Source organism: Micromesistius poutassou (assembly GCF_964030765.1).
Source record: "Micromesistius poutassou genome assembly, chromosome: 17".
Classification (NCBI taxonomy): Eukaryota; Metazoa; Chordata; class Actinopteri; order Gadiformes; family Gadidae; genus Micromesistius; species Micromesistius poutassou.
Window position 1 is genome coordinate 10,451,716 of NC_140287.1, and position 22,966 is coordinate 10,474,681.

The 22,966-nt window shown below is 52.4% G+C and overlaps 1 protein-coding gene across 1 annotated transcript in view; it reads left to right on the plus strand.

Moving 5' to 3' along the window:
• Window positions 1-21,952, plus strand: part of LOC311362418 (fibroblast growth factor receptor-like 1) — a 28,788-nt gene extending 6,836 nt beyond the window's left edge. Inside the window, exons 3-7 of the mRNA XM_084482249.1 lie at window positions 11,299-11,571; window positions 17,445-17,531; window positions 18,175-18,459; window positions 20,059-20,412; window positions 20,712-21,952. Of these exons, the coding sequence (XP_084338375.1) occupies window positions 11,299-11,571; window positions 17,445-17,531; window positions 18,175-18,459; window positions 20,059-20,412; window positions 20,712-21,154 (1,442 nt within the window). The 3' untranslated portion in view covers window positions 21,155-21,952. The remainder of the gene's footprint in view (window positions 1-11,298; window positions 11,572-17,444; window positions 17,532-18,174; window positions 18,460-20,058; window positions 20,413-20,711) is intronic.
• Window positions 21,953-22,966: the final 1,014 nt, after the last annotated feature.

Here is a 22,966-nt window from a genome sequence, read left to right on the forward strand (position 1 = left end):
TGTGGGGGGGGTTCATTAGAAAGCACCAGTTGTCCTGCCCCCCCCCCCCAGCCCCCCCACTGTTTGCATGTGTTTTGTCCTGCCGATAAAAGGTTGATTGAAAGTTATGGTGGCAGCAGAGATGGTTGGCTGGACCCTGAAGCAAAAAAGAAAAGGGAGCAGCCGAATAAAAGCTCAGGCGAGCCATGCGTTTGGCCGGGATAACAAGCCCTGAATGAGGCCTCCACCCCCACCACCACCCTCCTCCACCCCTCCACCCCCCGCCTGCACCCGCTTCCTCCTCCACCTCCACCCCCGCTCTTCCTCCCCTCCCGGTTCACCTCCGTCGGCCTTCCATGGGACGCCATATGGCCTCCTGCCTCCGAGCCCTTCCACTTAGTTTTTCATTAGGAATTCTTTTGACGGAGCGTGGAAAGCCGTGGAGCGCTGACCCTATTGATTGGGAGTGTAAAGGAATCTGGTTCGGAGGCCTTCCGTTAGTCACGGTGACGTCATCGTGGAAGTTTACCATCGGAGCGCTCTGCCCGCCACCGCAGAGTTCTTGCTCTCGTTCGGTACAGATGTCAATCATAACGAGACAGGGGAGGGCGAGAAGGGGGGCCTCGTGAATTCTAATCGGACGAGACCCCGTTGTGTCTTTACTCAATGGGGTGAAAGAACAGCTAGGTATTTAGGAACAAAATGGTGGAAACAGTGGAAAGAAAAGCCTTCCAAAAGCCAGAGAGTAATCTGTCATATTTTATAGCCATGCTACTGCCATCGAAGCCTGGAGTCGTGCATCCTACTGCAAGACTGATTTGATTTCCTTGTGTGTGTGTGTGTGTGTGTGTGTGTGTCTGTGCGTGTCTGTGTGTGTGTGTGTGTGTATGTGTGTCTGTGTGTACGTGTGTGTGAGTCGTGCGTTCGGGGGCCGGGGGTTCAGCCTCAGCCAGGTTGTTCCTGGAGCCGGAGTCTGAGTCTGGACTAGACCCAGTCTGAGTCTGGGGGGCTGGACTAGACCCAGTCTGAGTCTGGGGGGCTGGACTAGACCCAGTCTGAGGCTGGACTAGACCCAGTCTGTGTCTGGGGGGCTGGACTAGACCCAGTCTGAGGCTGGACCACCTGACCCAGTCTGAGGCTGGGGGGCTGGACCAGACCAGTCTGAGGCTGGACCAGACCAGTCTGAGTCTGGACCACACCAGTCTGAGACTGGACCAGACCAGTCTGAGGCTGGACCACCAGACCCAGTCTGAGGCTGGACCAGACCAGTCTGAGTCTGGACTAGACCCAGTCTGAGGCTGGACCAGACCCAGTCTGAGGCTGGACCACCAGACCTGTCTGAGGCTGGACCAGACCCAGTCTGAGGCTGGACCTGGACCCAGACAAACCATTCCTGACACTGAAGGAAAACCGAGATTTGACTTCAACACAGAGCGGCTCTCTGGGCAAACAGAGCGGCTCTCTGTAAACGTTCACCTGGACTCCCCTGGTCCCAGCCTCGTTAACATGAGGAGACAGCAGCAGGCAGAGCCAGAGACACATGGCCTTTTTCCACCAGCATTTTGGGCTGGCCGAGCCGTACCGGGCCGCGTTGATCTGCGTTTCCATGACCAGTTAAAAGGGGCGGAGCCACGCCTGCGATGGACCGTCTCCGATGGCGGGGCCAAAGCGAGGAACTGTCTCCAAGGGAGACCTGGTCTCAACAGCTTCATTCTCTATTATTGTTCGTTCCTATAACTATGTAATAATAGATAAGCATGATTAAAAGGGTAATGGAGGTTTAGAAGTGCACAGCGGTGATTGTAGTTTGACAATATTCTCTTTCAAAACTAAATAGCTTGTTGAAACAGGACAGATTTCTTCTAGATTAGTCATGGTCTAACATTGGACAATATTTCATACAATTAGATTGGTGATATTTATACTCAACGCCGTTTTTCCCCTCATATCAAGGACATGGTTTGGCACTCTGTGAAGTATGTGTGAAACATTGTCGAACGTGTAAACACCACTAACGTAACATAAATCCGCCCTCAATGAGCTACCGAGAGTAGGAAGCAGAAAAGAACGCCAACCTCAATTAATCATGGCAAATATCTTCGTGTGTGTTCCATCCGCTTGAAATATAACCCAAATAAGGTCTCCTAAAACTAAGCCATTCTAATTCACATTAGGCTACGGTATCAAACCAAACACTGTGTGGGTGTGTTGTCACCGGCCGCAGCTCGGAGGCCAGTGTAGTACAGTGGAAAACATGTCTAGAGAGATGGAGATAAAGATAGAGGCAGACAGGCAGACCAAGATAGATCTGGGGGCTGTGACCTTAGCGGGAAGGGCCTGCAAGGTGAACCCGGGCAGCGCCGAGCGAGTCGTGTCCGGGAGTGGCGGGCTACCGCGGGCGCAGGGACAACAGCTCCCCGACGACGGATTGATTTCAGACAATATTCCCGGACCGCCAAGGGGGCCCATCGCTGTCAGTGAGAGCTTTGCTGGCTCCACTCCCCCCCTCTCCACCCCGCCTCCCTACCTCCCCCTCAACACACACACACACACACACAGACCCACCTCCCTCTCCCAAATTCTGTTTGTCTCGCTCTCAGCTCTCTACCTCTCACCGCCTCCCTGTCTCTACATCATCTCATCCCCCTTTGCTTATCTCTCACCTGCTCCGCCCACCTCCCCCACCCCCGGCCCCCTCCCCCCAGCCGCTCCCACACCCGTTCCCCTGGATCTGAAAGGCCTCCATTCTGCCCGTCCCTCCCGCTACATCATATTCTGTCACTGGCTCTCGCCCCTCAGAAAGGTCCTGTTGACAAAGGCGCTGGTGTAAAGCGCTTCCCACTGTTGTGGAGACGACCCCCCCCCCGCGCAAACACCACCCACTGCCCCGCAGCCCTAACCCCCCATCCCCCAGCACCCTCCCACCCAGCACCCTCCCACCCCTACCACTGGGTGTTGGGTTGCCTAGGGAGCTCCAGAAAGGAGGAGCGATCGGCAAAAGGACGCTAGCTCATCTTAGCACGGGCTCTGTGAGCGCATCGGTACACACACACACACACACACACACACACACACACACACACACACACACACACACACACACACGCACACACACACATACACACGCACGCACACACACACACACACACACACACACACACACACACACACATACACACACACACACACCCAGACACACACACACACACACACACACACACACACACACACACACACACGCACACACACACACACACACACACACACACACAAACCCAAACACACACACACACACACACACACACACCCAAACACACACACACACACACACACACACACACACAGACACACACACATCCACACACACACACACACACAGGGACAGACAGACACGCAGCATGGAGCTGGCGTGACTGTATGTCTGGTTAGAGGTGCATGTTGTTTACCGCCTGCGTGTTCGCCTGCCAGTCAGGAGGACGCCGCCGCACCGGCCGAGCCACGGGGCTCCAGCTAATGGAACATCTGCATCCCATTGCACACCTCCACTGTCAACAGAGCACACACACACACACACACACACACACACACAGACACACAGACACACACACACACACACACAGACACACACACACACACACACACACACACACACACACACACACACACACACACAAGCGTGCAGGTCAGGGAGATGTTGTTTTTGTGCGTTCCTGCTCCAGTACCAGGCAGGAATGCAGGGAGTCGAGGTGAAGGGGGGGGGGGAGGTAGGGGTGGAGGAAGGGGTGCGTGACGGTGCGTTGGGTGGACCGCGCCGCCCGTCGATGACTAACGGAGGGAACCGTGTACCGGCCACAAAGAAAGAGCCAATCAGAGCGGAGTGGAGGCATGGTAACGGGGGGGTAGGGGGCACTTCCTGGGGTGGAAGTCGTCGTCCACGGTTACGTTAACCACGAGCGTAAGACCCGTTGATCTCAACACCAGGCGGTATGTTCAACTTTCAACTTTCTCTCTCGTGAACCTCACATGGCAAAGTTTTAGGGCGTGCGCGTGGGCGTGCACATTACCACGGGACAGAGGAGTGCCATGGAGGGCCAGCTCTCCTTCCAGCTCATCGTCCCCCAACCAGATCATGGAGGACGGGTAGACAGGTGCTCCTGCTCGCCCTCACGCTACAGGAGAGAGAGAGGGAGAAAGAGAGGGACGGTGGAGGTGGGGTCTGTGTAACTATGTCATGTGGTGGAGGCCGAGTAGGGAGCCCAGTGTGAGATTGTTGGGATTCCTGGTTGCTGCCGCCCGGGCCCACCTAATCCCCTCTGCTTCCCGGTCATGGCTCGCCTCGTGGGCTCTGTGTTGAAGGAGGCCTCTCTCTCTCTCTCTCTCTCTCTCTCTCTCTCTCTCTCTCTCTCTCTCTCTCTCTCTCTCTCTCTCTCTCTACATTGCCCCACTCTCTGTGCTTCTCCAACTGTCTTTCTTGACCCCCCCCTTCCTTGACCCATCACACTCTCTCCCTATCTCAACCCCCCCTCCCTCTTTCTCTCTCTCTCTCTCTCTCTCTCTCTCTCTCTCTCTCTCTCTCTCTCTCTCTCCTCTCTCGTTCTCTCTCTCTCTCTCTCTTTCTCTCTTTCCTTCTCTATCTTTGTCAGGCTTTCTTGGCTGTTGTCAAGCCCTATCTCTTGCTATGTCCCTCTCTCTTGGTGTCTCTCTCTCCGCCTGCGTCTGGGTGCCTCCCTCCCCTGATAAGTGGCCCAGGCCAGGCACGCTCTGCCCCTGTGTGCGCCGCGCCGGCCCTGGGCCTAATGGAGTGAGATAAAGCGGCTGGAGGACCACTCACCGCGTGCGGGACAGCGGATTACCACCACAGGCTCAGACACCCAAATAATCCCCCTCCCTCGCCGTGGTTAAGTGCGGGTAAAACGGGCATCTTGGGGCGAGGGCGAGCGTGCTGGTTCGGATCTCCCCGGTTACCACGTCTCTCTGGTTCTAGCTCACGCGCTCAACAGCTTGGGTACTTGTAGCTAGGTTCCTCCTCACAGCAGCGTGGTGAGGGGTTGAAGGGCAGCCTTTGGTCGTGGGAGTGTGTGTAAACACTGATGCACACGTGTGACCCCCCCCTCCCTCCCCCCCATCAGACAGCTGGGCCGGTTGGGAAGCGCTCATGCCTAATAAAATATAGCAACCTTGAGTTCAAAGGCTCCCCAGTAGGGCCTGTTAAAGGTAAGCCCTGTGATGGAGATATTTCCATGAGCTTTATGACAACACCGGAGCCGTTTCTCTTCTCTTCTTACTTTCTTCTTTGAGCATACTCGCTCTTTTGATGGAGGCAGCGGAGTTTGCATTGTGTGTGCGTGAGGATGAGGAGGAAGAGGGAGAGAGGGAGGAGGAGAGAGAGGAGGAGGAGGGAGAGGAGGAGGAGGAGAGCGAGAGATAGACAGCGAGAAAGAGGAGCGCAAGGTGCAGGAGAGAGAGGAGGAGGAGAGAGAGGAGGGGGGGAGAGAGGAGGGGGAGAGCGAGGAGGAGGAGAGCCGCTGTTGTTTCTCTTATAAGCAGCGGAGGCGGCTTCCGTTTCGCTTTGAAGTCGCCGCGAGCAACTTGAGCCCGATGTCACCGTTAACGAGAATGCCGTCTCTCTCAGGCGCATACCTCGCTGACAAGACACCATGCGTCTTAATCTCGCTCTTATTCTATTCTTTACTCATACAGACCCCTCCAAGTCTCGCCCGCACCCCATTTCTCTCCCCCAGAACCCTGGCTCTCTCTTTCTCTACTCTGCGCTCTTTCTTGTCACCCAATAGCCTCAGCCTTCCCATTCCCACCAGTGGAGCAGTCCCCATTCAGCCCACATCAGATGGGGCCGAAGAAAGAGCCATTGTCCAGGCCGGTCCTAACCTGGCCTTATCTATTGATTGGAAAGCTGAGAGGGGAAAATAAAAGGTATTGATTACCGCATTGGGTGAAGTGGCCGGGCAGGACGTCTGGAGGGGTAAGAAAAGACGGCATTCTTTACCCTCCACTGCCCCACTGCTGTCAAAACCATTCTCTCTCTCCCCCCCTCTCTCTCTCTCTCTACTTCTACCCTTGGGCCCCCAAAACCCCCGGGCCCCCAAACCTTCTCTCTCTCTCTTTCAGGCTCTATCTCTCGGCCCTCCCATCTGCTTTCACCTTATCACTGCATCCCCTTAAAACCCCGGCCCCTTTCTCCTGAAAGGGCCCGATGGCTCTCAGCCCCTGGGGAGACTTTTATCTCTGGCTGGTGAAATGTATAGCTGGATGTGGCGGCAGGGTTTAGGGACAGCAGCGTTCACACACTCTGCAGGCTGAGCTCGGGGCCCCTGCCTCACCTTTTTCCCTCGGAGCCGCCAACTCCTGAGTCCCTGAGTTTCCGGTGAAGTCACCGGGCCCTGCGTCCCTCTGCTACACTCACACGTTATTTATTCCTTTCATTTTGTTTCTTTCTTCCAGCTTCTACTCTCTGCTCTCACATAGCAGGCCATTCCAGATCACGGCTGCCTAGCCTCCATTATGGTGGAGCAGATGTGTGTAGCAGACGTGTGTAGCAGCAGTTTGCAGCAGTGTGTAGCAGAAGTGTGCAGCAGAAGTGTGCAGCAGACGTGTGCAGCAGACGTGTGTAGCAGCGGTGTGTAGCAGCAGTGTGTAGCAGACGTGTGTAGCAGCAGTGTGTAGCAGACGTGTGTTCTAAAAGCGCCCCTGAGGTTTGGGAGCTGGATGACAGGAAGGTATTTCCCTGCAAGCACAGGATCCATAAAAGTCTAATTCCTTCCTCCCCACCTCGCTACTGGTCTGCTGGTACGAGAGGTCAGCAGGACCGGCTGCCTGGTCTCCTCTCCAGGGTTCTGTTTGACACGTCAGAACCACTGCCCAGTCGGAGGAACCTTCTGCAAGTTTTAACACCCCCTCACTGTCCACTTGCCAGACATTATGTAAATACTGCGTATTGAAGAGGCATTCCACCAGATGCGTGTTTATACAACTATTGGCTCATTCTGGTCGGGTAGCGTGCTACGGGGCTGTAGAAGAACAGAACACGTCTCGGCGTTTGGCTAGAGATTAGGAACGAAATCCCTTTTAATGTGCGTATGCTGGTGCTGTTTGTTTGAAGGCCGTGTTCTGCGCTGGATGCGGCTGCGTTGCCTGTGTTAGCACCTTGTTCTCTGTGTGGTTGACACGCTGCCAGGTGTTCTGCAGCGGGTCATCTGTCAGCAGACAAGCCAAACCTTTATTGACATGTTTGCCATGAGTGGGCGAAAAGGTGCGCACTGTAGACATTTATTGCAGATCCACAGGTGTTCTTTCAAAAAGAGAGAATAAATGGGGAGAGAAGTGCCAGCACATGAACATGATGTCTGGGGGCGCTCGGGTCCCGTGTGTGTTTCTTGGGGTTTCACTTCAACTTCAGCTTTCTGTAGCCTTTGTGTCTCCATATATTTCCTCCTATAAACCCCCCCGTGGCTCATCAGTGATGCATAAAGAGGCGATATGACGGTATGCACGAACAGACTATATTTAGTCCGAATCACAAGAATGCTTGTTGTTGAATGTGGCCTTTCTCCTCCATCGTCAGATGGAGCAAAGAAAAACAACTAATTCAGTGAGTTGCCAGGCCTGGTCTTCGCCCTCACTGCTCCATGAAAGATTCCTTTCACACACGGATCCCCCTGCTCCAACCGGCAACTGTACGCATACTGTAACTCAGTCACCCCCATGTGATCACATGTATCATGTTCCATCTATAATGCCTCCAACAATGCCAACAATGTACGTAAACACGCAGAGATGTTCACCAGCTTGTCGTCTCTCCTGAAGAGTGTTCTCTGCAGGGTAAGAGGGTGTCAGCGCTCGTCGTGTTCTGTGCAGGGGGGCTGTAACCACGGAGGGAGGCTGGTACTACGACCCAGCGCGTCTCCCCTCTGAAGGCAGAACAGACAAACAAACTCTGGCCCCAGTCTGCTTTATTCCTTAAACTGTGCAGCGGCGTGTACAAGCACCACTGCGTTTGTCCATCGGAGATTTCTGCTATCAAGGTTGATAATATCCCTTCCTGTGGGTGTTTTGATTTTGTGCTCAGACCCCGGGCCCGGGTCAGGGAATGTAGCCTTCAACTCCCAAGGTTATGAGAGTGCGTCCTTGAAGGGAGGAAGGTGGAGAAGGGGGGAGGAGGGTGGGGGAGGGTTCCTCCCTGCCCAAACAAGGGGAGAGGAAGACGGCACAAACACAACCTCTCATTAGGATCCTCAGCGTTGGCCTTGACTGCAGCACCTCTCCAGCCTTGTTTTGAGTCCAACTTCAAACGTTTTTTTTCTACTCGTATTAGAGTGGAGATGGAGGGAGGAAATCATTTGTTGCAAATTCCTCCCACTCAGAACCGCCGCCAAAGACTTTGGTTTATTAAGCCCGGAGCCCAGGAGCTTAAGCAGCGCCGCTCTCGCTGCTACGACGCCGCATAGAGCGCTTGTTTTTCCACACCTTCATGCATTCTTGTACAGCAGAGCGCTCCATGGGTTGTCTCATCCTCCTCTCCCTTCGCCTCCCGCCCCCTGGATCCAGGAACCCAGTCATGGATTTTCCTTGGGTTTTGTTTGGCTGAACGAGCCCCAGACTGCGATCAATGCACTTTTGACGCTTTCCAGCAGCAGCGAGACCCCTAGTCATGAATCAAATCCTTTTTTCCATTGTTTAACATGGCCCCGCTCCCTGGTATCCCATCTGCAATCCAACCGGCCCCGCGTAGTTCCCTGGTCTCTGGACAACGTTGTAAACAAGCATCAGAGGAGTGGAACATGGGCAGTCCAACAGCCCCCCCCCTTCGGCACCATGCTGCTCAAACGTGTGTGAGAGGCCTTCACATGCCAGCCTTTGGTCCCACCGGGATCAACCGAGTCCTTATGAGTCGGCTCCATGGCAGAGGTGCGCTCTGTCAGTGGAACGAAGCAGAGTTTACACTGCGGAGATGAACACAGAACGGCCTCTGTTTGCCTCTGCTGGTAGCGGAGGGGTAAGCTACTGGCCGCCTGACAACGGCCAGAGAGACTGTGGCCACATTCTCTCCGCAGACATAAACAGTCACACTTCCAATTTCCTGTGCCTGCAGTGGACCAGGAAAGGCCTTCCACATAGAGGAAGGAAGTGTCAGCACTCCATGCGTTGGTGTGTGTGTGTGTGTGTGTGTGTGTGTGTGTGTGTGTGTGTGTGTGTGTGTGTGTTGAGCAAGGATTAGCTTTTCATAAGCTTTTCACATAAGGATCCTGAGAGAAGCTCTGCTAAATGTACGCTGTATCATCAAAGTGTGCTCGTACGTAGATGAGGAGACCTTTGGCGGGCAGCGGGGCGGAGCCTCAATGCTCGTCTAGCTCTGGTACCTGTGGAACATCTGTCTGCAAGATGACAAACACAAGAACCCACTGAAATCATCTGAATACAATCTTCCTCTGTACCTGACCCACACACGCACGCACGCGCACACACACACACACACACACACACACACACACACACACACACACACACACACATACTCGCACACACACACACACACACACACACACACATATCATATGTGTGTGTGTGTATCCATATGATATGGATACACACACACACACACACACACACACGGACACACACACACACACACACACATGCACACACACACACACACACACACACACACACACACACATGCACACACACACACACACACACACACACTGTTCTGCTCATTATATTACACATCTTATCTACCATGTGTGGAAAATTCCCATTGGAATCTCACTGGGTGTGTGTGTGTGTGTGTATGTGTGTGTGTGTGTGTGTGTGTGTGTGTGTGTGTGTGTGTGTGTGTGTGTGTGTGTGTGTGTGTGTATGTGTGTGTGTGTGTGTGTGTGTGTGTGTGTGAGAGAGAATGTCCCCCTCCCCCACATTTGCTTTTACTACTAGCAGGCTAACCATTTGCTCTGGCATGCCCTGCGGAAGGCTCCCCAGGCTAGCTTAGCCCCGCTCACTACTATTAATAAAGAGGTGTAATGTTGTGTTCAACATCATGTTATAAACTTGTATTAGAACTGTGTGTGAAAGTCTAGCTGCCGGCTGTGTCGTCAGAGCAACGCCACAGGAACGAGACCTGGCTGTTATGTTGTAGCTAATTAGCATTAGCTAGGATTCGGGCTATCTGTTGTAAATATACCTCACTCGACTGGCTTCATAAACATACTACTGCTCAGAGCGAAGCGAGTCCAGTCCCGGACGTGGACCGGTCTTATCAGTGGACCCAGCCTCGGGACCCCTCCTGGCCCCTCTCTGGAGGGCCGGTGTGTTCAGACGGGACAGGATGTGTTTAGATTGAGGCGGAGGGGAGGAGGAGGGGGGCTGGGGGTCAGGGGGCGGAGCGGGCTCCTGAGAGCGCTGATGCAGGCCTTCTGACACCATCACAGGGCATTTGGAACTGCTCCATTTCACTACATCTGAGGAAGCAGACCTGAGCCAATTAAGAGCAGGGAGGGTCGGCTGCTGTCCGCCTCACTGTGGCCTGGCCTACCCCCCTCCACCTCCTCCTCCTCCTCCTCCTCCACCTCCTCCTCCTCCTCCTCCACTACCAGCACCAGCGCTTTGATCTCCCACACGCTATCCACAACCAGAGCCAGAACACTTTGCCCCCTTCTCTGCGATGGATGCTGAGGCTTTGTCCAATTATTGCAATCTGGCTTTAACATTTCTGAGTGAACGGACCGAAGAGCGACAAATCACCTCCATCACATCCCATCTGCCCAAAACAAACCCTGCTTCCCCAAAAGATGGAAAACACATTGCGTTTCATTCAGTAATTAATTGCTGCTCTGTTGTTAAAAAGGATAACATGTGTTCTCATCAGCCCAGGTTTTCCTCTGGTGGACTTCAATTGGCTTAACACAAGCTTGTGGGGCTAAGCTCTTTTGGGGGGAATTGTTGGCACTATATGAAATAGATACGTCCTGGATTTTAGTTATTGCAGTATTAAACAAAGGTTGTGGAAGGATCTGAAGGGCTACATTCCAATAAAGTACATTGTAAACTTTTCTGATTGGATGATTTTCCCTCCCCACTTTTTACAAAGAACAAAGTCTCAAACATCACCTTTGTGGACAGAAAGTTTAAAAAGCGAAATATCCAAAACTCAAAAGTGTCATTTTCCTCCATTTTGTGAGACGGTCACATTTCTGACCTCTCTTTTCGAGTTGTGTTTGTTTATGCAACACAGAACCTCAGGCTCGACCTTGACCATGACCTCGACCATGACCTCGACCTTGACCTTGTGCTGCTCCTCCCCTCCAGGACCCCCGCAGGTGGCCGACCAGGTTGCCCACCGGCAGAGCGCCCGGCTGGGCAGCGCCATCAAGCTGCCCTGCCCCGTGGACGGAGACCCCCCGCCCCTCATCATGTGGACCAAGGATGGTCGCAACATCCACAGCGGCTGGACGCGCTTCCGCATCCTCCGCCTGGGCCTGAAGATCAAGGAGGTGGAGGCGGAGGACGCCGGCACCTACGTCTGCAAGGCCACCAACGGCTTCGGAAGCGTCAACATCAACTACACCCTCATTGTCATCGGTAAGAAGCCCTCAAAGTGTTCTCTTGACGTATGTCATGTTCAGAGTTCACCTAGACTCTGCATAGCCTCCCCCCTTACCCCCCCACACCCCTCGTACACGGTTATTGTATGTTGTACGTCCTGGCACTTAATGTACGTTACTTATGTTACATGTACTTATCGCGGTACCGACAGCGATATGTTGTTTGTCTTTCTTCTGACAAAAGTACTTATTGTAAGTCGTTTTGGATAAAAGCTTCTGCCAAATGCCCTAAATGTATATGTAACTGTAAATGTATTACCCCCCACGGGGGAGGTGACTGGGGGCTTGTAAACGTGAGACATTCTGTGAGTCTCGACTCTGCATCTGTAAAGTCACCTGCGTCGTTAAAAAGAGCGGTCTCGGGCCCACGGCGCTGAGTCAGACCGCATCATCCTCCGCCACGGAAACATCACGGAAACATCTCAAAGAAACATTCTGTTTCTTTGAAACATTCTGTTTCTTTGGGAGCACAACGAAGGGAGCAGTTCTGGAGCACAACGAAGTGGGACAAATCTGGACCAAAAGAAACATTCTGTTTCCATATTTGTCCCACTTCTTTGTGCTCCAGAACCCGATTTGAGCTGCAGATGTTGCGAGACGTCCTCCCTGACGGAGGTCGCGGCCCCAAACGAGGGGCTCTGTGGAGGGCTTAGCGGTGGCTCCCCTCCTCTTTCATATTCCTTCCAGCCCCTGCGATCCCAAAGTCAACAAGGACAGGCGATATTGTTTCATACCACTTCATCCTCTGTGATTCCGTCGGCTTTGGGATTCTTCCTCTTCCTCGGGGCAACCCTGTGTGAAGTCAGGGGGGTCTGTGCTCCTCCGCACAGCAACCAGAACCACATTGGATCACCACGGCTGCTTTGCTACAAAGCCCCTGGTAGCTCCGGAGCACGACGGAGAGGATCAGGCGCACCCTCCGGCCCTCCGTCTCCCCGACTGAGCCGTGGACGGCCCCTCGTGCGTTGGTGCATGTGGCCACTCTCTGCGTGTGCGTTTGTTGTGTACAGTACATTTCCTCTGCTCCGGAGCGGAGCGTGATGAATGAGTGGAGTGGAGCGTTCAGGCGGTGTTTAGTCTAATTACTCTAAGATGCCTAATTAGGGGCGCAGCCTCTCGGAGTGAGGTGGAGGCCATGGCCCGGCGGTGCAGCCGCTCTGTGAGTGCTGCGCAATTATATTCCACTCAAAAGACCGCGTTCCCCAGAAAGCCGTTTGGTCACCATGTTCTTTTGATTCTCAGGAACCCCTTCAATTGGATGTTGCTGTTACTTTTGAAGAGAGATGGAGATTAGAGATTATGATTATATTACATTATGAAGTGGAAATAAGTCACAATTACAGACCTGTCTGGTGTTTTGAGAAACCTGAAAATCAGTCAGAGATCTGGACGGCAGGCAGCAGAGTTTGATTTGAGCAGAAGAGAGGGAGAGGAGAGGGTTTGTAACTTGATGTACTTTTGTATCTACTAGCACGGCCATGGCTGACCTCTGCATGACTAGAGACAGATACAGCTACAAACAAAAAAAATACTTTTTGCCTCATGTCCTTCGGATAGCAGACTTTCTGGCTGTGGGCTAAGGACTTATTCACAAGTAGACACATCATATCTCAGCACTACAAAGAGCATATTGTGCTGCAGTTAAACGTTGCAGATAGAGATTTGCAGGCTGGTTACAAAGTTCAAAGTTCACATACAGTTCTGTCATATGGTATGTATTAAGCGATCAGATTATTTACATTCAGAGTACACTGAACTCCCTTTTTAACAACGTTTAAACCTGGCCTCATATAACACATGGTACATGTTGTGGATAGGTCAGCAAGAGAGAAGAATAAGCGATATAAGTTACGCAGATTCAACATCTTTTTCAACGACTCTTCACGCTCCAACAGAGATACAAACACACGTATTAAAGGACGTATAAATCACAGTCGATTTGTCCAATGATAGATAACATCTTTCTCCCTGCAGTCCTGCGGTGTGCCTAGTGACGGATGATTTATCTCCTTTGGCTCCCAGTGCAGTGGGACTTCAGTTGACGCTATATGACTTCACACGCTCTGTTGAAACTGGCAGTTATTGCTGTTTTCTTTATTGCAGAGGGGTTCAACCTTGCTGGGCGGTTTGCTTTGCGCTTCTGTCAGTAAATCAGGTCTAAATTCCAGCAGAGTTCTTTGTCTTTAATGAGCCTTTGTTATTGTTATCAGTGGAATTAACAGCAGAAGAGCTCACTACTGATTGGTTATGTTCATTTGTGGTCCTCGGTTTTAGTAAATGCATCAAAATGCACACGCACTCACACACACACTCATACACGCACGCACACAAACACACAAGCATACACACACACACACGCACGCACACACACAAAGCCCCCTGTTTCGGCTCCTTCGTAGGTCGGCCCAGCAGCCAGGGACTGGCAGCCATCAGCTCAGCGTTTGTTTTCACTTTTCCTAGATGATTGTTCCATTGGGGGGGTAGGGGGGATTTTCTCCAGTAGGAACCAGATTGAACAGGGGTCGGCGGGGGGGGTGGGGGGTCTCTGCTTCAAAACAGTTACAGGACTCAAGTCAGGGTTCGAGAGAAAACCGAGTCTGACGTATCTCGGCCAAACGGGCCGCAATCAACACAAGTAACACTTTCCATTAGGCTTGAGTCAGCTAATTGTCAGCATTTGAATGCTGCTGCCGCGCTGCCTGCTAGCGGCGGCGGGGAGCTCGTTAAGCTGCCGGGGGAGCCGGGGGGCTGGGGGGGCTGGGGGACGTTATTTTTTTAAAAGGCTCTAAATGAGGGGTAGCTTCCAGCGCAGCCCCCACATACATCATGTCAGTTTATTATTTTTACTGGATCAGGGACCGCCCCCACAACCCCACTTGTTGGTTAAGAAGCAGACCCGGGGGGGTGGGGGGGGGGCACTGGCGGCTAGATTCTGGCCGGCCTTCAACATCAAGGCAAGAACAGCATACTCTAAAAACATTACGCCGCTGCTCTGTCTGGGACTGGGGGAGCGGAGGCCGCTCGGAGGAGAGCAGTGAGAGGAGGAGACGCCAAGAAACGCACTGAGATTGAGGAGTAAAAGAGTAAGTCAGAGCTCTGCAGGGTGATGTAAGGAAGCAAGGGGGGAGGGTGGGGGGGGAGATATTCCTCTCCCTCCATCTGCCAGTGGACAGGCTGTTCTCCCCTGAGCTATCTGAAGAATCTGGCCAGCCACTGCAACATGGCGCCTCCTCAATCCCCCCAGCTGGCTGTTTGGGCCCTGTTTGGGGTGGTCTCCTGACAACTGACCCCCACTACCGTCGGGCCCCGCCCCCGGGTCCGCCCCTGGTACCACCCCTCCGGCCCTCTGGCCATCCCACTGACCCACACACGACCACAACATACAGGACCGCTCTGTCCTCGGCTGTCTGCAGTGGAGAAGACTCTTATGAGAGTTGATTTGGGATTAATTTAACTTGCGTGTATCTGAGCGTTCCTCGCGTGATGGTGATACATACATGATGGCTTTCTAAGTGAGACTGCTCGGCTTACTGTCATTATATGTCCATTTTTCATAACACACATCTTTGGATTATATTAACATTATATACCATTTAGCCTTCTCTGGAGATGTCGTTAGGCTAGCCCTCTCCGTTCTCCTCCCTGCTCCCCTCTCCTCCCTCTCCTCCTCTGGACATTAGATTGTCCCCAACCACATCTGGAGTTCATTGGAGCCCACAAATCACGGCCTCTTCTCTGTGATTCAGCAGCCACACGAGGCCAGTGCAGGCTGCTGCCGCCGTTTCCTGGGGCTTGATTTGTGAATGAAAAGGTATTGAATGGCGTCGGCCTTTAAAACAACATGGTCTGCTCGTATGAATGGACTGTAGCCGATGGCGACGGCAGCTGATGCTGGTTAAGAGCCGGACAGGGGAGCCTTGTTCGTGGCTACGTCAATTGCGTTGACTTTTATGTAATTAATAGCCGTGCTGGTTTTTACCGCTCGCTTGGTTAAGGACGTTTCAGCAGAGGTTAAGGCCTTCTTCGGGTTTCGTTCCTGGGCAACGGGAGGAGACACACGAGGCCGTTAGGAGGAAGGCCGCTCAGCTTCAGTGTAGGCATTATAAAAATAACCAGAAGTATAAATGATTTCTCTCGAACCCCCCCCCACACCCGGTTGGTGCGTCCTGCGTTGAGCCAACATTGTTGGAGGACAATAGCGTCTTGGGATATGGTTAGTTATAGACTTTATAAAAGAGCCTCATTGTTCGCCAGAATTGACATTAAGTAGGGAGGAAATAGATTCCCAACTAAAATCAAAAAGAAAGCAGTGGGGCAGTGTGGGAGCGCGCTGTGTTTGGATTGGGAGGTTCAGGAACCGGGAGGAATGCGGAGCAACAGAGAGATGTTTCTTCCAGCGCAGGCTGCTTTTTAGAGGAATGGGTTATTATAGTTGGCTAGTTAAAGCCCCCTCAAATAGCCATGACATCATGGCTGCGCCTGGTGGGGCAGGGGACTCACAATGGAGGGTCTGTACCCGGAGACCCTGGAGAGCTCTGAGGGGTGGGGTGGGGGTCGGGCCAGGAGGGCGGCACCACCAGAGGGGGTGGGGGGGGTTAGAAGTCACATCTGGCCCCTCTACCTGGGCCCTCCGCCCGGCTGAATCAGAGCCGCCTCGCTGGCTTCAGAGAGCGTTCCCCCCGGTCTGAGGGAGCTGTGGGCCGCGCTGGTCCTGGTGGATGGGATACTTTACACACTATTTTACGCACACTCTTACACACTTGTAAGAGTCGTGCACACTTGTTACACTGTATGTTGTACGTCCTTGCACTTAATGTACGCACTTTTTGTATGTTGTACGTCCTTAAAAATAGTACTTAGCATTGTGTAGCATGTACTTACTTTAAGTCGCTTTGGATAAAAGCGTCTTCTAAACACCTGAGGCGATGGTGCCCCAGTGTTCCAACCCTCTCTCTCCCTCCTAACACCTCGCCCTGATCCGGTCAGGTCCTGGGGCGATTCAGTCCCAGTGTTCCCCTCTCTCTCCCCCCGTAGAGCCCCTCATTTCATCATCGCTGCGACTCGGTGAATAAACGTCTGTTAGCTGGTCTCTTCATATTATATTTTAAGCCCTGTCTTAGCTCCGGTGCATTATGTCAGCCAGTGACATAAAGCCCACAGCTGTCCGCTGGAACCGGGCTTATGAAAACTGATCACATTACTCCCCAATGCTACAGGCTACGACCTTAAGCTCAGCACACCCAGCTTAGGGGAGACAGGCAGGAAACACTGAAATGATTTGGATAGAGCAATTGTTTGGCTTTGTGTAGCTCTAATTTTTAGGCTAAAGATCATATCAAACAAATTAACGAAAAGGACTAAAGCGAGATGAGCATTCATTAAGATCTTCCTTCCTTCATATAACTGCCATGACCTGCCGACCCATTTACTAAAAACCTGACCGGTCGAAATCCAAACCCCGCATTGAAACGAATTCCCACAAAATGGCGGCTGAAGGATTCCTTTGGGGCAACACTGTTAATGACCCGGTGGTGTCTTTAAGGTATTTACTGAGCGGCAGAGCCAACCACTGACAGCTCGGCTAGACAGCGTCAGCCCTGAAAGGCCACGGAGGGTTTACTGCTATGAAATCAACGGGAGATTACCTCATGATGTCTGTCATCGGGAACGGGATACGCTGTGATTACGCACGGCAATTAGAGTTCTTTATTACTACACAGCATTCCTCGCTCGGCGCAGTTTGATGTGCACTGCTCTTTGTTGTGTGTTTGTGCTCTGCTGGGGATTAATAGCATTGTTGACGTGTTGTGCAGCCTTTAATTACCACCTGCCCTCCCTCTGTGCCAACAGATGACTCTGGTTCTGATAAGTCCAGACCCGGGGGACCCGCTGGACCACATTCGGACTTTGGGCCGGATAGCGTGTTGGGAAAACTAGGTAAGAACATCTGCCATCAAGGCTGGGGCATTAGTGAGACCGTCAAAGGGCCCGGGGAGGAGAGCATTGTTATTTACCTTCAATGGATGAATGGATATCACCGACATGAGCACACAGGACAAACGGAGACAAACGCTGCCAATTCCGATGTAGCGAGGCCAAATATCTTTGTGTCAGATTCCCCTCCAGATCCGACCGAATAATTAACGCTGCGCAGGCCGGATAAGCCTTAATTATTGATCCGTACACGGCTGCCAGACAGCTGTTTCTGCGCACAAAGTCCTCAAAGCCAATGTGTTTTCCTCCAAGAGAGTCGAGAGAGGAGCTCTTTGTGAGAAGAGGCTAAGGAGTTTATGTTTGATGCGGTTTTTATTTATGGAAGCACTAAAACTACCCATAGCGCCTCATTGGAATAAATCTCTCTCTCTCCCTCTCCCTCTCCCGCTCCCCCTCTCCCCCCCCTCTCTCTCTGTCTCTCTCTCCCTCTCTCTGTCTCTCTCTCCCTCTAACTCTCTTGCTCTCTCTCTCCCTCTCTTTTTCTCTCTCTCTCTCTCTCTCCCTCTCTCTCTCTCTCGCTCTCTCTCCCTCGCTCTCACTCTCGCTCTCTCCCTCTCTCTCTCTCCCCCCCTCTCTCTCCCTAAAGCCCGCCCCCGCTTCACGCAGCCCGCCAAGATGAGAAAGCGTGTGATTGCCCGGCCGGTGGGCAGCTCGGTGCGTCTGAAGTGTGCGGCGAGCGGGAACCCGCGGCCGGACATCGTGTGGCTGAAGGAGGAGCGCCGGCTGACGGAGCGGGAGGTGGGGGCGGGCCGGCAGAAGAAGTGGACTCTGAGCCTGCGGGGGCTGACCGCCGAGCAGAGCGGCCGCTACACCTGCAGGGTGTCCAACCGCGCCGGGGAGATCAACGCCACCTACAAGGTGGAGGTCATACGTAAGTACCCCCGTGACGGAGGGGCGGGAAGTCCTTCCGGGAATGCTCCGATCCAAGCGCCTCGTGGAGCGCCAAGCCCGCCGGCCTGAATGGCAGGCCATCCTTTAGGTTATTGAGCCTAAAGGTGCGGTCACACCAAAAATTAAGACGCTGCGCCAATCTCTACAAAATGAACGCAAAGAAAAATTTTACGCTAGAAAAACCTGCGGCGCAAATTGATGAATGGCGCGGCGTGAATACCTGGTTCACACGTGGGGACGGCATTAGCTCAGGAGGTAGAGCGGGTTGGCTGGTAATCGCAAGGTTGCTGGTTCGATCCCCGGCTCCTCCTAGTTGAGCGTCGAAGTCCAAGTCCAAGACGCCTCACCCTAATTGCTCCTGGCGAGCTGGCTGTCGCCCTGCTCAGTTGACTCCGCCATCGGTGTGTGAATGTGTGCATGAATGGGAGAATGTCAGTCAACACTGTAAAGCGCTTTGGATAAAAGTGCTATATAAATGAGGACCATTTAAGTCACGTGATTCAACTCGTGCAAGTTGAAATATTTTGAAGTAAAGTTTGTGTCATCCTTTGTCGTGACAGCCTATCAGCATTCACTGCCTGAAGCCCAGATTGAACCACAACATGGAGGAGAAAGTGAATGTTGCCGTTTGCGGACTCCCAGAGCTCTTTAATATCTATACAATTTTATATAATAACTATAGAATTTAATATATAATATCATGGCCAAAAGATGTGTGCGCCTCCGGATGATATTATGAAATCTTCTGGTGTCTCTGGTACTTCCACAACAAGTAAAGACTTGTGGTGGTGGTTATCTCGGCGATGGTTGCCAATGAATTGGCGGAAAGAAATGTTGAAGTTCACCAGAGAGCCCCTTCTCCTCCGATATCCTTCAAAACACTCGCGCCAGTGTTTTGAAGTTCACTCAAAACGTTGTCTCTCCATCATTGGGGTTGCCGGTTTGGATCCCCAGCGGTTTGAGTGCCTGAAAACAGAGGCCTCACACGCTAAGGCCAGATGTTCTCACCTGTAAACATGCTGCGATGTAACGAAAATGCGGCCGTAAGCAAAAGCTCGATGGGATCAAAGCCGAGCCGTGGCCTGTGGCGATGTCCTCTCTGAGACGTCAGGTTTACACGTATGGATGCATGTGTGTAATCACGTATATTAGAATCATACTGAGCAGGCAGGTCTGAGTGAGGCCTTGTGTTCTGGTGGTGGGCGTTATTGTGGGGAGGGGGGCGGGGAGAGAGAGAGGCTTTTCAACCCAGGGACCCTCCACCCAATCTGGAGCTGATTAAAGACCAGCTGTCTGCCAAACCCCCAGAACCCCCCGCCCTCTTCCTCCTCATGAGAAATGTGTTCAGCACAACCAGGAGCAGAGAGAGAGACGGCAACTAATCACACGTCCTCCTTGTGTTACATGTGGTTTTCTGCCGCTCTGTCAATTACAAGCCGTGGGCCCGGGGCGGGTAACTGTACCGCCCCGGTCTCCACACAGAAGGCCCGCCACACACATCACACCCATCTTCCTCTCTTTGTGACGGGGGCATCCTAACCACGGTGGTCTGTCTACCCTTCCCCCCCCCCCCCCACAGAGCGGACGAACTCCAAGCCGGTGCTGACGGGCACACACCCGGTCAACACCACGGTGGACTACGGGGGCACCACCTCCTTCCAGTGCAAGGTGCGCAGCGACGTCAAGCCCGTCATCCAGTGGCTGAAGCGGGTGGAGACGCACGAGGAGAGCCGCTACAACTCCACCATCGAGGTGGGCGACGACCACTTCGTGGTGCTGCCCACCGGGGAGGTGTGGTCGCGGCCTGACGGCTCCTACCTCAACAAGCTGCTGATCACCAGAGCCAAGGAGGAGGACGCCGGCATGTACATCTGCCTGGGCGCCAACACCATGGGCTACAACTTCCGCAGCGCCTTCCTCACCGTGCTACCGGGTAAGTACAGCTGTGGCTGCTCCACCATGCACCTATACACTGATTATTTAAACTACTTTTGCTATTTGTAATCTTTTGCGATTGGCGGTATAATGTGAACAATACAAGTACATTTTTGGGATAAAAACATTTATTTTACATTCTGCACCACTGGTTTCTGTATTTAAAATCTTCAAGTAAAGCCCATTTTTTTACACACTACTAGAGATATAGACTTTTTTTTTGCCTCGCAGCATCAGATTCAACAGATGCCCTCATGCGTCCTCACACCTTCTCTCCCCTGACCTCTCCTCCCCCAGACACCAAGCCTCCCACCCCGCCCATCTTCGCCCCGTCCTCCAACTCGCTGCCCTGGCCCGTGATAATCGGCATCCCCGCCGGCCTGGTGTTCATCCTGGGCGTGGTGCTGCTGTGGTTCTGTCAGAACAAGAAGCACTGCCCGCCGCCCAGCCCCCCAGCCCCCCAGGGCCTGCAGGGCCCGCACCCCCGGCTGGCCTACCGGGACCGGGAGAGAGGCTGCGCCGCCCCCTCGTCGGGCTCCTCCAGCCCCGAGAAGGAGTGCTCCGTGGGCTCCATGAACTACGAGGAGTACCTGGCGCAGCAGCAGCTGCTGCTCGGCCAGGGCAGCTCGGGGCTGGCCACCAAGATCTACCCCAAGATCTACACGGACATACACACGCACACACACTCCCACGTGGACGGCAAGGTGCACCAGCATCAGCACATCCATTACCAGTGTTAACCCCGGTGGGTGCTCCGTCACAGGGACCCACACCCAACTGTGGAGGTCTCAAAACCACCAGGGCAAAGCTCCTTTTTTGTTTTTATAGACACTTTTACCAAATCTGTGCCAAAGTCTTGCTGCAGCGGGACATTGTTGGCAGTGTGTGCGTCTGAGCGAGCGGTCCTGTGATTGACATGTTGGTGGTCAGTGATACAACACGTCATGTTTCGCTGCTTTCCCTTCCCTGCTTGTCACCATCGTCACGCCACTAAAGAGAAAAACATTGGATTCCTACGGTGCACTAAAAGGAGTCGATACTGTGTGTGTTTCCAGAAGCAGACATCAATGCTATGATGGATTCCTGTTGGTGTGTCTAGTGGGTTTTTCCACCTTCTGCTCAAGTGAAGTTCAAAAGGGCTCCTTTAAGCTGTTCACTTCCACAACTCTGTGCATGCTCCATGGTCGAGGTAATTCAAGTGGTACTGAATATTTTTACAAAAGGGCTGGTTTAATGCTCCTACTCAGGTAGCCCTTTGTTAGCGTTACATCGTGTTTGTAATGCCCGTATGTTAAAAGCTTACCACTATCCTCACAAAACAGAATCGTAGACAGAAGTTAGCCCTCTTTAGATGTATGTGAACCCTAGGACTGCAAGGGATAGAGTCAAAAATGTGTTTCCATGTTGTGTGATTAGACGCCATCTACATTCTCCATGACCTTCTTCAGTCGGTTGAGCAAAAACTTCAAATGTTTTTCCCGCCAAATGATTACCAGCTAGTGTAGAAAGTGTTTTGGACTGCAAGGCTACCCAACCAATTTATGAAGCTCTAGTTGTTTATATCCAAATTGAGTCGTATTTAATTTATTTTAATAAGAAAATGTATCAATAGTTTATTTTTCAGAGTTATGCATTTTACACATCATTGTAAGTTTATTAAAGTATACTGTAGTCCTGTATAGTATATATTTGAGTATTTTTGTCAAGATAGTGTAATCACATGTATATGGAAATGTTTACTGTAGGTATTTTAATTTGTTGTATTTGACAATCTTGTATTATACATTTACTTAGGTATAAAATCTAAATCATCTATTTTGATGATTTAGCTGTTCGATTAAATGACTTGAAACTCATTCATCCTACTTTTGAGCCGGCTACTGAAAGCCTCATGGGTTCTTAACACAACAGACTCAAACCTGTTGTGTCCCCTCCTGTTCATATCAGGATCAGAACTCCTGTTTTCATCTCCATGCGGTCCGGTGTGGATTGTGCGTTCATGACGGCAACAACCCCCAATAGATAAGGACATAAGCTGCCCAGCCTCCATTCATACTGGGCAAGAAGAGACGAGCCGGGCTGGTCTGAAGAGGGTGACACAGGGGGCAGCCAGCAGCCAGACATCAGTGGGAGAGATAGCTCAGGTGAATAGATACTGTTCAAACAGAGGACCCTCACAGTCCCCTTCACATGAGGGATGGACCCTGCAAGGCGACACCCATCTTCCCGCATCTTCCCCTCCATCCCATGTAAGAAAGTGAATCGGTGTTCCCGTCTCCGCGCGGTCCAGCACCTCATTCACCTCCCATCCAGAAAGGATTTTCTTTCACTGTTTAGGAAGTGCATTGTCCCGCTGCGAGGCCGCTGTGACGGGGCAAAGAAGGGCTGCATTGTGTCAGCCTGCTCTTGTTTTGTAGTGGTAAGTACTGCAGGCCGGGGATGAGCTCCAGATGGAAGACTATAGGTTGAATGGCTGGTTTGTCTCCCCTCTGAAAGGCTCAACATGATCCAACACATGTATACATTGAATAGGCTTTGTTTTATCCATCTTT